The following is an 18426-nucleotide window of genomic DNA, read 5'->3' on the forward strand; positions in this document are numbered from 1 at the left end:
CATCTTTCATTGCAAGTACTCCTGACAATTTCTTATGCAAGTAAGTGATGCGTTAACGTACTGCTTGCGATTTACATAGCAAAAAAACACCTGAACTTCTTGCTGCAAGGTTTTGTTCATTCGAGTAAGTAGTCATAAATGATCTTCGTAATGAAAAAACTAGGGTTTCTCAATATAATAAACACAGTATTTAAGAACTCAAATGCGAGGTTTAGACTAGCAATATAACTTGCAGAAGTTGACTTCCGCAAGCTGTTTACCTCTGAGGTAATAGCTCAAGCAAGCTAACTTTTTCAAGACTTACACAGTGGTGACAGTTTGCGGACGTCAACTTCTGGCAATTGTATTGCTAGTCTAAACCTCGCTTAACTTTACTCCTTTCTTTTAATTTAAGAATAAAACCTCGATACTCAAAATCTGTAGGTCGTGCGATCCCTGGAGCAGTTCCCTTGAAATCGACCCTAAAATTTTCCTCGTCAAAAAATGGTCCAAAATAAAACGCACACGAGTCGATTCCCTTATAAGAGCTCGCATTCGGCTCTGACTCATCTTTAATCCGGAGATCATTGTCTCGTAGCATTAGCTGCGAGAGCGAGACAACCGTATGTATCAAAATAGCTGTAACTCAGTACAATTGAGCGAGATGGAGTAGTGTCTTGAACTGCTGCTTACCAGGAACTGATGATTCAGTTCTGAGAGCACGTTCAGCTGTCCGTCCAATAAAGCCATTAGTAACCGGATCCGAGGATAGATTCTTGATGAAAATGACTATAAAAAGTCTTCTAGCCCTTCTACGGTTATTTAAAGAATATACGTAAAGAGTAGTCTATACGATTCTAGAAGAACGTAGCTTTTTATTCATGGTTAGTTACCAGTATCTTCGCAGCTCTCTATAGGTAAAGCACCATGAACCTATAACAAAATGACTTGGTGCTAGTTAACGATATTAGTAGAGCCTGTGCCTATGTCTCACAATAAATTGTTAGACAGATTTTCGATGAGGATTCAAAAAATCATCAAATATTTTTAGGAGGCTAGGAGCGATTTTCGATCAGGTTTCAAGAAAGCCAACAAATATTTTTTGGGACCTTGTAGATAACTGAAGCGATCACGAAATCGAATCGAAAGATACTGCATTGTCTACATAGAGACACTGCTGTGCGCCGGCGCAGTATGGCGTAACGGTAGGCGCACGCGCCCCGCATGCCGACGGCGACCGCGGCGGACTTTTTTGCTGACCGTTACTGCGCTAAGCCTTGTCCACACCACGACAGTTTACAAATTCATTTACCAACGGTACAATGTGCAGCTGTCAATTTTCTTCTAGCATACCTACTTAACGTCTTGCCTGCCGATGATCCGGTAACCTATTATCGCGTCTAAACAACAGTTGTCAATTTCACTGTTCTTGTGGTACTTGACAGGTCATATGATGACTGAAGACGTTAAGACTGACATACTTAATTAGTATTATCTCAGTCCGTTCGCATACATCACATATTATTTCTGATATTTTAGGTCAGAGATTAGCATATGCTTAAACGAATAACAAGGACGAAAAATATGATCCGCAAAAGGGTTAAATTATGATGATGATTAGGACCCTTTAATCCATCTCTGTCACTCAAACCAACATCCTAGGTGAGTGAAAAAGACGCATAGCCCTTAACACTTTTAGTTGACGTTATTCAGATTTCTGATAAACACCTAACTCTTTTGTATGAACTTGGCTTTATATTGCTTAACTTATTCTATGTACAGATCATAAAATCGAATGCGATGATAAAGGTTTTTCAACAAACCGCCTTGGCCGTTGTTAGTGCACTAAATCGGCTGATTTTTTAGGACAACATTGGATTTTATAGTGATTGAATAGTTCGTTGCGAAGCCGTGTAGTTCTGGCAGAGTAGAATAGAATCACTCACACTCTATCCATAGATATCATAAAAATATTCTTCTTCTTATCGTGCTGAAAACAAACCTATACAGTGTCAGTCCAAAACTCCGCTACAAGAGTAGCGTTGTCAGTAGCATTAATTAAATCTTCCTGCGTGCAGTTGTTTGGGCACGCAGGGCACGATATCATGTGCTTCATCGACTGGGGAACACAACCACACTTGCACTCCAAGTTTGAGCCATCCGAGAACCCCACCTGAACATATTGTCCTTACTAAATAGAGAATAAGGCACAGATATGGGAACATCAGGCCTTAGCCCATCTGGCTAGTATTAGCTAAATCCTCCATTGTCCTACCTTCCAGAGTTTTTTCTTTCTTTTGATGATGATGATGCTTCTTCTCAGCACCATCACACATCCCGAAGCGGTCGTGTTAATTTTGAAAATGTTTTTGGGTCATAAATCGTAACTCTTTGCCTTTACTCTAACTAATGTCATACATTTTACTTTCATGACCTAATTAACATAGCTTCTTCCTTCCTGAATTTCTTGCGATGTTTCTCAGCACTTGCATACTTCGCCCCAAAATGGTCATGTTCATTTTGAAAATGTTATATTGTGTCATTTAACTCTTTAAAGCCTGTAATGTCATACATTTCTACTTCCATGTCGTTACTAACCGTAGTAACAAGCTATACTAATCTACACTAATATTATAAAGAGGAAAGATTTGTACCTATTTTTGTATGTTTGTAATGAATAGACTCAAAAAGTACTGGGCCGATTTAAAAAATTCTTTCACCATTCGAAAGCTACATTATCCACGAGTAACATAGGTTAAATTTTATTTTGGAAAAACATAGGGTTCAGGGGTCCACGCGCGGGAACCGCGGGCGGAAAGCTAGTATACTATACTTTAAAATTTCCCTCACGCGACTATATTATTTAATGCACTGTTAACAAGTACCTACTCACTTTCCTTACTTTCCTTGATTAGTGCTTAATGAGCTGCTTTAAACACTCGGGCTAAATTAATTGAGTTCGTTGCGTTCCTTCCTAGTTTCACAGATCTAATTACAATCAGGAAACTTATATTTTTCTTGTTGATATTTATTTTATTTATTAATTTATTACTTCATCGGTGATTGTGAGTGGCTACTGTGCTAGACGCTAATATAAAATGGGTATGTTAACTTAAAATACGCCTAGTAGTGGAGATACAAAGTGAATTTCGTATAGTATCGTAATTAGTAAATCAGTGTTCCGCAAAGTGTGTACCGCGGTACACTGGTGTACAGTGGTCCATGGTCAATAGATGATGTGCCTCGGAAAAGTAAGGTTATTTTATAAACTTATTTTTAGTAAGTAAGGGTAAGATTACTTAAAAAAACTAATTTCTAATTTGTGGTGTACCTCTAAAAATTTGGTTTTTATAGATGTACCTTGAACACAAAAAGTTTGCGGAACACTGACTTACTCAAGTGTTTTAACCCTTATGGGTTTAAAATGTTTTTTTCCTTAGGCTGGTTAACAGGGACATGCTCTAAAATTAAGATAAAAATAATATCTGATAACTGGACATCTATACATGAAATCCAAGCGAGCGAAGTCACAGGCAGAAACTAGTGGTAAACAAACAGGACAGGCATGTGATTATGATAAATGTAGACTCAAATCTAGATAAACACTAGTCTTTATCAGCATGGCCTAGTGAGTCTAGAAATTGCGACAGTGTTTGCTCGTTATCTGTAAGAGGGCATTGCCCTGACTCATTTGTGTCTGCCTGAGATTATACCTAAATACCTCGATAGTTGTACAAAGCAACAATGGAGTATCTAATTGAAATTAATCAGTTAAAACTCTATGCGATATTGATAACTACTGAAGCGCTGGTAGAGCCCAAAAGATAAGGAGACATGTAAAGTGCCTCATAAGGGCTACCTTTTCTTTTGATTGTTTGCTATATTTGACGTTCGTAAGTGCCACTTGTGGTCTAAACTGAATAAATATTTTTGATTTTCATTTTTTGATTTTAATTAATTGAAGATTCTTTGAATGCGATACTTTAATTTATCTTTCTCAAGTTTGACGCTTCTGAAATGGCACATTAATGGTTTTATAAGTCATATGGCATGTAAGAATTAAGATTTTTGGGTACGCTGCTTAAATTAAAACTAATTTTGTATCATAATTTCTGCCTTAAAATAATTTGTCTTGGATCACTGTAAATGTATCAATAACCTTCTTTATAAACCAAAATCAAAGTATAGTTACGTTATTACTGCAATATCAGTCGCATAACATTCATTTTAAAGTCTTATAAAATAGTGCATTCAACCGTAAAAAAATCATTTGCTACTATAGATTTTACTGACATTGTTTTAAGAACTTTTATAATATGTTGATGCAGAAACTGCAAAAAATTCCACTCTCAAAAACTGCTTTGTTGATTTATATTGCATGCATGTGTGCATTCTCTTATATGTTACTGGTCGACCTTGCCTCCTCCTTTTACGATAGCTGAGATTCTTTTAAATGTCACCCGGTATTAATTGCTGGGCAATTTTTTATTTACTCAGTAATAAGCAGGATATGATAATCATGAAGGACAAGCGTTAATGGATGTGAAAGAAGACATTTTAACTCGAAGTTGTTTACCAATTAACAATCTATACTTCTGTACTAATATTATAAATGCGAAAGTAACTCTGTCTGTCTGTCTCTCTTTCACGCCAAAACCACTGAACCGATTTTGATGAAATTTGGCATAGAGATAGTTTGAGTCCCGGGAAAGGACATAGGATAGTTTTTATCCCAGTTTTTGAAACAGGGACGCGCGCGATGCAGTTTTTCTGTCACTCTTTGTGACAGACAAAATTCCACGCGTGCGAAGCCGAGGGCGGAAAGCTAGTAATTTATAATGTTTACTTACCCCTGCTTTTAGTTCTATACACATTGTCCCATAATCTTTCTTTGTGTAAGTATGGATTTACAGACTTCTATCTGATAGTGACAAATAGCGGTGCTTGCTTAGGCATAGGATTTTTTTTTATGCAGGACTTGACTTAATTGACTTAAGGTCCTATGTCCCCTAGATGGGGCAGAGGGCGTCCACAACAGTCCTCCATCGCGTTCGGTCTTTAGCTTCGCGCTTGATCTCGCTCCAGGTCTTGTCGATTTTCTTCGCCTCGTCTACTACAGTGCGCCGCCAAGTTTGCTTGGGGCGACTACGTTTGCGTTTTCCTTGGGGGTTCCAAACCAATCCAGAGCCTGCTTAGGGATGTGATCGGGGTCCCTTTGGAGAGTGTGGCCAATCCAGTTCCACTTGCGGCGCTTGATCTGCTGGTCGATCGGTCATTTTTTATGCAGGACATGCAGATATTTTACCGCAATCGTACCTAGTAAGTAAGATGCAGTCTAGGACGGTACATATGTGCCCTGTAAGTGCCTATTCACTCTCGCCTTGAAAAAGAGTGTCAGTCCTCGTAGATCAATGGACTTGTTATCAATCCACTCATTCCATAATAGATTAGTTGAAGGGTTTAACTCATATGCTATAGTTTACAACACGACTTCGCTTGTTCTGGTAAGCTGCATTCTGGATTTCAATCTCAGTTTCTGTTGCTGGAATTAAAATCCGAACGTGATGACTGTTAATTTTTAATCTGCACTCAAAACTGATTTGAGTTTGAGAACAGTTTTGTTGACCCTTCAAAATATGACCCAAAGTGGTTCCAAGCCAAGTATGCGTTGACACCAGTTACTAATAGTTTCCTATTACATAAATCCTCAAATAAGGACGCCCGAGCGATTTCTCTCGCTAGACCTTTGTCTTTATCCTGGGTGACCTAAACCTGGCTGCTTAATGATATAAACTTGAACCTTACTTCTGTAACAATAGAGGCGGCAATTCGGGCTGTATTTCAGCTGTTATCGTGCTACGGGTTGTGGTGTAACATTGTGTAGAAAGTGTCCCATGATTAGGGCAACCACGCTTCGGCATGTCGAGATATAGCTTTGATGTCGTATTATGTAAGGAAACCTTATGCCACTATACTATGAACTATGTGCAGCACTTCCAGCTACCCAGTTCAAGTCATGCGTTCTATCACAAAGAATCCAATGATTGACTTTATTTTGACTTGACTTTATGCTGACAGCATATCAAAGTATACATTTTGAAAATTATAAATAACTTAAAAATTGAACTGCCTAAGGCGGGAATTGAACCCACGACCTTCCGCTTACCGGGCGACTGCTCTTCCAACTGAACTGCTTAGACACTGGATGAACCCGTCGAAATTTTCAAGTGTAACGCAGTTAGGGCCAGCGTTTGTTTCTTAAATAGATATACATTTTTGGTTGAAAGTGGATGATCTTATAACAAATAAATAATTAAAAGATGCCACAGTCTACCTTGATAATATGACGTTTTTATGTAGTCTACCGTAAATGGTATTTTTACATTTGGCATTATTCTAGCTGCCGAATGTAAATAGAGGGTCTATTCATAGTCATACACGCCCATGAAAGAAAATATTCACATATGTAGTTGCAAAATAATATATTTTTCAAGTTTTCCAAACGTTCACGGCCAAAACATGAAGCCAACTTCCTGTTTTTGCATCGCTATTACACATAACCTTACAAGAATACAGTTTTTTACGATATAGAAATTGAAACTGAAACTGATTTTGAATTTAAAAATATACAATAACATCTATGACCTTCAGGCTTAACCTCACATATGCAAAGTATGTTTTTACGTAACTACGTAATAGTCTAGCACTGTTAGGTATTTGAAATTTGGCAAAAACTTTTCTGTGTTTGAATGAATCATCCATATTTTGCATTGAGAGTGATCTTTAGCCTTTTACTTTGTGTTTTTAAAGTAAAAACAATGTTGCAAAACCACATTTCTGGAAAATCTGTCCATTTGCAGCTCCTAAACACTGTCATTCTTCTCACTTATTTTATTAAAAGGACTGCTGAGACAGTAGACGAAAAAAGTAGGAGACCGTGCTATATGACTAAGGAAGACTTACATCTAGTACCGTTATCAGAAATAGTGCCAATGATCAAGATTGCATATATTGAAAGGCCAACCCATTCATTCACATACTCACCAGAATGGTGCAGATGCGATCTATGACAGAGCGAGCTTCAAGCAAAAGTCACTCTGCTCTACGAGAGAATCTACTACAGCTGTACTTATCAGTATCCGTTGTAGCCGCATTAACATGACAAGCTTGCACGCTACTATCACCAAACCATTGTGAAAGTGCTCTGCCAGCAATATTTTTACAGCATGGTCACATGACGGCGCAAAATGGTGTCATTTCTCCACGCGCGAGCTTGTCACATTGCGCCGGCGCAGTCTCAATTCAATGGGTAATGGATCACGAGGCAATAGTATTATAATCCGGCCCCAGATGCGAGATAAACGAATGTGGGGCGCGATTCGACGAATTTTGAGGGTCAGATTGTCTGGACCGGTGTGGCTGATTGCCCCCTACCATGCCAAAAGCGAATCCTTTCGACACATGAATTTGCATGTCAATGAACGTACTTGAACTTGTTTGTAGACTACTTCAATGATGCACGGTAGCTAAGGAGAATCAATTCGGATTCAATTTATGAGTCTTATACAATAGAATCTATTAACATTTTCGAGATAATGATTCAAGCAATTTTCCCATTATCACAGCCACAACATATTATTAAACATCAGTTCAATGCTATCGTCCACGTAGCATGAAAACTAAACAATTGCCAGTGTTTATATTCAATGTAATGGACGCCAGATGTAATAAAATTGTGCCCTTGGTCACAGTTTGCCGAGCACCCTTTTTTCTGGCAGCTCTCATTGCCCATTCGAAACCTGTACCTGCTTTGTCAATGGATTCACAATAACAAAGGACATTACGCGCAGGTAACTGCAATATTGCCAGTATTCACAATAAAATTTAGCAGCTTTCGAGATAACACCTCTGGGATTTTTGGCGCCTGTCTGCAAATCCTTCGAAAAATCCAATATTTTAAAAACAGCTGCAGTTCTCAGTGACTGGAAGTTATTAAAATTCGCGTAGAAGACGCATAAATTTAAAACAAGTTCCACGTGAAATCGAAAAGTATTACTGATCGATTCTAAACCTGACTACAGCTGCGACTGCCAAAAAAGGTAACCGAATAGAATCGTTGATTCAATTCCCATTGCAGTAGCTGGCAAAAAATGCAATAAAACTTAAACCATATGTTGCGAAAGAAAATAGTTTATTGTAGGTACCTAATAATAACGCGTTATCGATTAAGAAATTGTTATCTGGTCGGCGCGGGCGCACGCTGAACGCTCATCACCGCGCGCCGCGCCAGTCTCGCCCGCGACGCCACGCGCTTCGGACGCACGGGACGTTGTCAATAACGGCTATTCGCGTTAAATATCCGAACGATTGTCAACTTTATTGTTCCCGTGTTATTGTCGCGAATCGGTCATCCGTGGTATTCTGATATTCGGGTAATTAATGCACTCATTATTATGCTATTGTGCTGATTGATGTGAACGTTACATAAGGGATATTGCGATAGCCTTTGTGAATGGTCAGATTTGTGGACGCCATAGAAAAAAACCTCCACGTTCGAGTTCTACGATTGAGACATGTTGTATATCTCGGATTGCGTTTGTGTTTTATTTCATTGCACAAATGTTTAGATTGCTCAACGGTTTACGCGTTGCTATCAGTGAGAGTAATCGTGGATTCTAAATTCGGATTTTTTATCCCAATCTAATTCGGGATCTACCTGGGCCTTAATTTGATCGCTCCTTTTCTTTTTACAGGTAAAGGAGGCGCATAATGGACAGCGGAGACGAAGCAAAGTGAAGTGTTAGTGTTGTGAAACGGTTATAACGTTAGTGTATGGTTCAGCTATGATGTGAGACGGTTCTGGTGGTTTCCGAAATGCCGTCAGACAGTGGCTCGGCGTGGTCGCCGCCGGCTTCCAACAGTGAGAGGAGATTGAGCAATTCTTCCGATGGCAGCGCTTGCAGCGGATACTCTAAAACTGTAAGTTTTGGCATGACTTTTCTTTTTGCTATTCAATTTACCTATCTTTTGACATCGGAACTTTAGCGTTATAACGGAATGGACTACTCGAATAAGAATCTCAGAATTAAGTGGAACCGATTAAAAGAATCATGACATAAATCAAGTTAGGTACCTAGTTATGTTTTTGTTGGACATAATGTCTTTGAAAACTACAATAGCGTCGACATAAATCTGCACTTGCCTCAAACTTTTAATATATTGTGCCCTAAAGCACAATAATGTAATTTACCTGTACTTAAACCTGACTAAGTACCCTCATAAAACCCAGCAGACAAGCAAAAAACTTAAGACAATAGGATAAGTATGTCGTCTAGACATAATAAATATGTATTTAGGGTTGGTTGTAAAAACTAGAACAGCAGTGATGTTGAATTTCCAGCGAAAACTATCGATGCCAGACAAAACAACTTATCTATAAAATACACAACCAATATTAAAGTAAATGAAATTGATAAGAAATGAAACAACAACACTGGAAAACAAGATACTGAAACAAAATTAATTAATAATAAAGGCTATCGGGTAAAGGTCAGAAACAAGTAGATAATAATTGAATTGGTAGACGTTACAGAACTACGAATATTCCGACTTTGAAAAACGCAAACGCAAAATGTTATAGTTATGACCCTGAATACTAATACGGGTACAATAAAAAGCGAGTCAGCGGAAATATCTAGTGCAAAAGCATACTTAAAATTGGAAGGCGAAATGTATAGTATAGAAATGGTTTCGCCACAGCCGGTTCCTTGACCTACTGATCAAAATCATTAATAGCGGAAACGGAGTCCGACTCTTATTGTCTCGTTTGGACAAGACAAGCCGGTAACAAAGCTAGTGAACTACAGCCAGCTCAATTCTCACAGAAACTTACAGGAGCTATACATACATATACAGATAAATCAATAATATCTAGTTGATAATCCTGCTATTCATCGATACCTTTTCTATTTATTTTCCTTTTTGATAAATCTTTTAAAGTATTGATAGCCTTGTCAAATCGTGAAGCGTTCGTGACGCCTCTCATTCTAGATCATTTAGAATCAATATCTGTTTCGATATTCAGATTATTATGATACGCGAGTCCTTTTGAATTAAAATTGGCACTTGAATTTGTCGAGCTTGTTTCTTTTTCAAGGTTTTATGTGTTGACTTTTCTCTTTTGGCTTGTAATAATCAAACTCGAAACACGTTTTAGACGTCCGTACTTCGTAAAAAGTGCCATTGTTATTTTAAATAATGACAAAGTGTTCTTTAGTTAAACATTAAAACTATGACCTCTTTTGGTTACTAATTAGTTTGTGTTTCCTCCCTTTTACGTCCGTGTGAATCTAAATATTCAAAGGCTACGGCTTTTAATTGCCCAAAATAAACGAATACGTTTTTATTCATAGAAATTACGTTATCGTTAGGTATATTGTCAATGTCAAATATCTTTGGTACCGATGAACGAACGCTTGCTTGAGTCACAAGTTTGTTGATAACAAAATTCGTGTTTTCGGAATTATCATCATTTCTTATAGGTACTTAACTTCTTATAGGTCAGACAGTTAGCGTCAAATTGTTCGTGACACCCAAAGTAGCCAAAAAGTTTACAACACAATCTTCAACAAAGACATATTGCGAACTTTTTGAGCACTTTGGGTGTCACGAACATATTTGACGCGTCGCTGACTGTAGAACATAATAAGCTTAATATTATTCCCATTTATACTAGTGACTCCTTTACTTTAATTAAAACTAGAAACGCAGAAAACTATTTCTCTTTTTGCTTAAAAAAAAGTGTCTTTTGCGGTTACAGAAGAAAGTTTAAGTCCTAGAGCTATTCTTTTTACTTTTTCTCCTACCATTGCACTTAGTGTTCGTTTTGCATAACGGTGCACTGCACTGTACATAGTTACACACACAGACCTTGCTATATGAAGACGTTATTAAGGTTCAACAATATGCAACTGTAACTTTACATAACGAGTTTATGCAACAAGTCACAATAATCTAAATCACCCGGTTGCAAATGCATATCGGTTTGACAGATCTGTTAACATGTGTTTGGTTGCACAATGACGTAAAATGTGATAATAATGGGTGGATTAATAAGCTAATAGCCTTTTCATATGCCATTTGTTATAAATATGTGTTATAATCTGAATATAACTGTCAGAGCTACATCTTTATGTGTTTGGATAGGTCACTGGAAACATAAATTAATTCATTAAAGTGACCCCGTACCTATTTCATATTTTCTAAGTGAATATTACAATGAATTAGCAATCAACTGAACATATTTTTCGTAGTAATGAATGAGTTAGTGCTTGAATGAAAGAATTTAAATGAAGGTTTTAATTAAAAGTTGGAATTAGCAATAAAATAATAGCTTACGAAGGATGATGTAAGACAATGGGCAGTAAATTACGTTGCGATAGTAGGTCACTCAGATATTCACAGTGACGTATCTATTAGAAGGTTTTATTCACTATATTTTGACCTAAAACTGCAATTGAAGGTTAGTTGCATGAAGTTTTAGGCTGAGTTGCACCATCTTACTTTAACTTTGACAAACGTCAAAAATCTGTCAAACTCCATACAAAAAACACCGGTTATAGTCAAAGTTACGGTGAAAATAAGGTGGCGCAACTCAGCCTTAGTATTAATATTTTGACCTAAAAATGCAACTGAAGATTTGTTGCCGAAGGTATTGAAAGTATGTAACTATTTTTTAAATCACTTTCTAAGTATGTACTTATTCATAAAAACTTTTCATAATGTGTTTTTGTAGACGCTGTTTTTTTCCAATTTTTACATAATCCCCTTATTTCATGGTGTGTCAATAAGTGAATTAAAAGAAAGCTGCTACACACAGCCTTATCGCAGAAAAACGACTTATTTAAGCATAAAATAACGAAAGTGAAAGCACTTAACAGTTTTTCTTTCCGGCTCACTGCGTGCGCATTTTCTGTGCGCGGGCGCAACGCCCGAACAAACCTAATATTGGTTTAATAGAGGACCGTCGCTAATCAATTGCTGAATCAATACGACAAAAAGAACTTGCCAAACTGGACTTTTTTCAACATCACAGAATATTGTCGTCTCGAAATGTGACATTTCTGGTTCGTTTGCAAAGCATAATGTTGGATATTTGGCAATTTCGCAAAAAACATGAGTTGTGTAAGTTTTCGCTGGACTAGTTGATATCAGTCAACTGGTGGCGTGCCTCAGCTTCGCATTTGCGACACTAAACTGTACCAAAACGTCTGAAAGTCTTGTCATTTTAATTTTTCTTGGGAAAAGACAAGATTAGACGAGAATTTTCGTAAAAGCAAAAAGATATTAAGGAAGCTTAGTGTTCAATATTGCTTAGCAGTCTAATAAATAATTCAAATAAAAACTCATTAACTATTTAATTACGCTTTTCATGTCGTACCACCTCTTGCATAGATACATCCATAAAGCAATTTGGCCATCTGTAAACTTCTCGGAAAATAAATTACGAGGGCATAATTTTTAATCCATAATTTACACGCCCTTCACTTTTATGCGTTCCCTTTCCCTTGGCGTATAAAACCACAAGATGTTATGACTTTCACCATACATACATCCTTGGTGGTGTTGTTTTGAATATCGGATGTGCCCATAATAGTGTTGCGTACACAGAAAAGTTGCTATAGTGATGCAATCACTATAGTAGAATATACAAGAAGTATATTCTGCCTGAAGTGGCAATGAGCAGGGCACATAGTATGTAGAACTGACGGCCGATGGGGCAGCATGGTTCTAGAGTGGAGGGAACGCGTACAGGAAAACGCAGCGTAGGACGTCCTCCCACAAGGTAGACCGACAACCCCATAAAGGTAGCAGGAAGGCGCTGGATGCAGGCCGCTACCAACCGGTCATTACGGAAATCATTGGGGGAGCCTATGTGCAGTGGATGTAATATGGCTGAAATGGTGATGATGATGATATTCTGCCGCTTTAAGTATCTTAATATTGCCGACATTGCCGTTCTATCTTAGTACCTTAGGAGGGACCTACAAGGTGGACCGACGACATCGTAAAGGTAGCAGGGAAGCGCTGGACGCAGGCCGCTACTAATCGATCAACATGGAAAAGCATTGGGGGAGGCCTATGTTCAGCAGTGGACGTCCTATGGCTAAAATGATGATGATGATGATGACCTTAGGAGGTGACTTGGGTTAGAATGAAACGTGATAGGTTGGTATAAAGCGATACCACATGCTTAAATCATACAATGTTTACTCAGTAATTCGATTGAGTAACACTGACCGTAGTTACAAACTGACTGGGAAAACGAAGATTTATTGTTATTTAGAGTTCTAGGTTACTTACAATGTTCCTTTACAGTTCGTTACACATAACACGTGCATTGGCGAAATACAAAACAACACAAAGTTTCGGCATTAGAGTTAGTTATTGTTAATTTTGGTACAATAATAATATTTTATAAATACTACAGCGTTTTGACAGACTTTTTGCAAGATAACCACTCGAATGTTCATAGAAACTGTCATGCCAAACCAATAAGTAGGAAGTAGCTACAGTCACCTGCATAAACTCACTTTGAATATTTTAAGTTAGTTTAGTTAGTCTATATGCATGCTTAAGTACCTACAGTGGTTCCCTCGTCGATTTTCCGCTTTTTATAGTTTATTCTTCCATCTGGGAACACAGCAGTGCCCTGCCAAAACGAGACAACGGAAGGGCACTGGCACAGGGGACCCCTTTACCCAACTTTTCTCGAAGTACTTCCTCATATAATATTTTAAACTATATATTATGTTGCATTTTTCACTATGCCCGCGACCATGACTCGTGCAACCGAGTTGAAACGTCGGGAGGGTAAATATCTGGGGACACGGCAGTGCCCCCGCCAAGTCAAGTAAAAAAGCGTTCTTATTTACCGTTTTAAAAAGATTTTGCTGCAAAAATCCCGTGAAGTGATAATTTTATTTCCTCATATTTTTGTACCTTTGTCGATTCGTCCTGAATAGTGCTTGAAATCCTGTTTTTTACATTACAAAATTATTAACTGCCTTGATTTTTATAATATACTTGGCAGCTGAGTGTACTAAACACGCCCAGTTGTTCGCAGAGCCGACCCAAGACCTTTACCCAACCTGCAGTAATGACACTAAGTGGTGACTCAGTGACTGCTTTAATTCCGGCCGTTTTCTTGCATCTATGGTAATGGCTCGACCTATTTTGTGAGCTTTATGGTTCTATTTGAAATATTTTAAAGTTTTTTTGCATGGCCATTTTTAGAAACCTTAGTATCTTGGCCAACTCCTAACCCAATTCTTAATCGATGCTACAATTTAGATTCATACTCACGTTACTTAAAGCCTGTACTTGGTCGCACTCTTGAAGAAGAGAAATAATGAAATTATTATTATTTGGTTATTGGTTGGTTATTGAGCGTGGGACGTCCACCTACAAGGTAGACCGACGACATCATAAAGGTAGCAGGAAGGCGCTGGACGCAGGCCGCTACCAACCGGGCAACATGGAAAGCATTGGGGGAGGCCTATGTTCAGCAGTGGACGTCCTATGGCTGAGATGATGATAATGATGATGATGATGATTATTCAACACACTTCTCCGCTCCGCTCCGCCTTGGTGGAAACTGGGTCTTAAACCAATTATGGACTAATTAATTCCTGTATTGATTATTGTATACCTATTTCATTGAATTTTACACTAGCTTCTAGCTTCTATTTTACACTAGATCCTTGAGATAAGAGTAGATTCGCACTTGAGTGCTTCATAGTGCGGGCTAAACAAACACTTTCTTTTTGTAACAGTTCATAAGTAACATTGCACGAGACGTTGTTCGGAATGCGAATAACAAAAATACATTTGGTTTACTTCGCATATTTACCTACTTTTGCAAATAAACATGACTCGTTAATCACTTGTTTACGTACAAGTTAAACATTCGATTATTTTGTTCCATCATGTGAGCTGTGGCAACTAAAGTCATTCATAACTATGATGTCAGACTATGACTTGACTGAAGCCCAGATGTTTTTTTTTTATTTTTGTTTTTGTTTCCATAGTGCGTTAGTGGTTCTTCATTTGTTTTCGACCATTCAGTTTGATTGAATCGAAGTTACTGCCTGACAATCCTGCAATATTGTGTTAACCAAACTTGAAACTCGCATAAGTAATTTTAATTTGGGTTTCCTATAAGATAATTTAACTCCTGATATCCAATTCGACAAGGTCCAACCCCAACCATTATCATCAACATCATTTAAACCATACTTCCAAGGCTGCACGGACGTCCACTGCTGAACTTATTCAAGAGTATTTCATATCAAATGTTATGCAATTTACAAGGCTTACATAGATTTTCAAAAACATAATACGAGTGTGATCTTATCTTATCAAGACTGAGATCTTTTAGATATGTGTCAGCTCCTCGATAAAGCGTTGATAAAATGAGGACGAACAGATAAACTGGGATTAGAGGAGTTTGTTTAGTATGGATAATACAAAGTACAGTGTATTTATTATTTTATAGGTGGCCAAATACCTGGTATAATCGTATTCAGAGGTCTGTCGAAGGCAATTAAAACAGTTACTAAGATTCTTATTATTAATATCAATTATTTAATTTAGCTACTTTTTTCGATAAACTCCAATTATTCTACACTCCTAGGTATTCAACAGGACATCAGACCATACATATTAACTGTCCTAAAATGTTCACGTCCCGTCTTCAGTGCATAAAACGACATTTTCACCAGGAGTAGATAAAAAACAAGAAATATAATTAAATATTTTTACATTAAAGACAAAATCACTTAGGCTGAGTTGTACCATCTTACTTTAACTTTGACAAACGTCAAAAATCTGTCAAACTCCATACAAAAACCACCAGTTATCGTCATACTTACGGTCAGAGTTAGGTGGTGCAAGTTGTAAGATGGACGTCGTCCACGATGTGTGTGATTATAAAAAGATCTACTTTTGTATCAAACCTGCATGCTTATTAATTAATTTTCCCAACCTGTGTAACTCCCATCCTCACTGGTCCCCGATCAAAATCACAGTAAATAAACACCATGGAACACTCCACGTTCAATCCAACGTCTTACCTATGTAATTACTATCCAGCCGATTGAGGATGTTACCAATCAATCACAATTACCATACACACGGTATCCTTTTCACATTCCCACGGTATCAATAATTTACACAGTCGCGGAATTCTTATTACAACTACTTAGAGCTTAATTTGGCGTGGATTAATCTGGTTATTGGTGACATCTCAAACTGGTTGACGCTAGTGAGGTAGAGAACTACTAAGAAGTATCGATAGGTGTCTAGATACCAGTATTTTGGTATCATTTAGGTCATAGATTATATTAGTGTTAAGCTGAGCTTGGCACGCACTACTTCCTCGATGACAGTCTAGCTGCGACTTTGGACAGAGGAGAAAAAAAAAAGTAATCATTATAATCCTGTAGGGGGAAAGAAAGGTAAAGTAAATGATGGCAAATCTTGAACGTAAGCCCGGTGATTTTGAAAGTCTATAATAAAATCTGAATTCATTGCAATGATTATGGTATTTAACATTTACTGTGTCCACAACGGTTTCCCTGTCTAGGTAGAAGAAGTAAACTAACTTAATGTTACTTTATCTACGAGTTAGTAAATTGCTGAACATGATACCCAAACCCACACTATTAAGCTCCATCTTCAGCTACACTTTAAATATTTAGTTTGGTATCCTTATCGACATTAAAAATTCAATGTTAAGAACATCACTATTTACCACTAATCGACATGATGAACAAACAGGTGATTAATAACTTATGCAGATTAAGGATATTTGCTATTGAAATGAGGTGAACGTCTGCGACTAGACATCGATTGCCAAAGAAACTGGTGTATAATCGATTTGATTCGGAACTAATCGGAGCTTATAATGAGCGAGTAACCTTGATTATGTTAACAGTTTGACATTTGATCAAAGAGATCGACTCACGGTTCCTCTCACAAATACAGGGTCCTTCTAAACTAGCTACATTCCTTTTAATGGGGGCATCTATACGGTACACTGAACAAGTTCACCAAATTTGAGTATGTGTTTTATAATGATTTTACAAAGTTACATTTTCTAACAAAAATAAAAATTCATTTCGTCTTACATAATGGAACATGCTGTATTTTTTACTCACACAACAAAGCTGTAGTGTATTCATTCTGCACAGGAACACGAGACACAACACACACAACGCTCACTACCACTGCACACTTTTTTGTTGTTTACACTCACGTCATAACAACTCACAGCAGTCGTCACAGCTGATAGCCGATTAGCTGATCGACTGATTGGGCGAGCTATCACTTTAATGTTGCAGGCCTACTCTCATATCGTTGTCTATCCTTATTATCTTATGTTAATCACAGTAAAACGGACTCACGATACCATCGAAAAATCAATCAGCAAAGGCCATGATTTTTAAGGCGCGTCTTAGTAAATTTATTTGCATTTGTGCATCTGTGCGTCATAGTTCACTTCACGAGCACTACAAAACGCACCTTCACACAAGAAAGCTAATCAAAAACTGAATTAAATCAAAGCGCACGCGCCGACAAATGCCGACAAGCCGCACGCCTTTTGTTGACACAAAGACGCCGACGCCGCCAAAGCAAGAGCCGAAAAGTTGGCATAAGCGTACAGTCGACGACAAAAAAGAAACTTATTTGTTTATTATTTTATCTGCTTGCTTTCGATTTCAATTGATTCGAATCTAAATTGTGGTGTTGAGTATTTCATGGTAAAATATCCTATAACAGATAATAATTAAAAATTAATCGAACTTATTGTTTTGTGAAGGTAATTCAATGGCCTAGTCAATTATTTAGAAACATTAAATTAGACTATTGAAGCAAATAAAACTCTTCAATTTGTTTGTATTGATATTCCATTTATCCTAAATCAAAGTCCATTCTTAAATTAATCGTTAATGTCATCATTTCTATTACAATAGAAAAGTAGATGAGGTAGGTAGGTACCTAATTAGTTAAATAAAATTTCCGAATCATTTCCGTTCCAACTTGGTATTTATTTATGACCTATCTTATGTACCTGTGATTTAACAATAAACACAATTTTAATTTGAATAGTAAAAAAAAGTTTGTTGCATTTCTTAATTTTATTTTGGTGAGTGTACATTGCGCTAGCCGGCGGCCGGCGGCACGTGTCTAAAGGCGGCGGCACGTGTCTAAAAGTTCGTTTGCTGCGCGCCGGCTAGTGTTGTACGATACGACACTCGAGTCTTGGAATCTTACTTATTAAAAGTTTGAAGAAAATAAAATAGCTATGAATTAAGACTGTGTGTTTATTATTTTATTGGACCGTTTTAACTTTTTGATTACGAAAATCGTCAGTCTTTAGATGGA

General features: G+C 37.5%; 1 protein-coding gene across 4 annotated transcripts in view; it reads left to right on the forward strand.

Moving 5' to 3' along the window:
- The first annotated feature begins 8256 nt into the window (after positions 1-8256).
- The window catches only part of smash (smallish), a 126431-nt gene continuing 116261 nt past the window's right edge, over positions 8257-18426 (forward strand). For 3 of the 4 annotated variants that reach the window (XR_003656040.1, XM_028307213.1, XM_028307214.1), the window contains exons 1-2: positions 8257-8411; positions 8733-8958. Coding sequence is in view for 3 of the 4 variants with exons in the window: in XM_028307213.1 (XP_028163014.1) it covers positions 8854-8958 (105 nt within the window). In the remaining variant the exon portion in view is untranslated. The remainder of the gene's footprint in view (positions 8412-8732; positions 8959-18426) is intronic. The other variant, XM_028307215.1, reaches the window with a different exon arrangement.

The sequence above is a fragment of the Ostrinia furnacalis genome, unplaced genomic scaffold (genome assembly GCF_004193835.3).
Source record: "Ostrinia furnacalis isolate ACB-3 unplaced genomic scaffold, ASM419383v2 OfSCF2106, whole genome shotgun sequence".
In the NCBI taxonomy this organism is placed as follows: domain Eukaryota; kingdom Metazoa; phylum Arthropoda; class Insecta; order Lepidoptera; family Crambidae; genus Ostrinia; species Ostrinia furnacalis.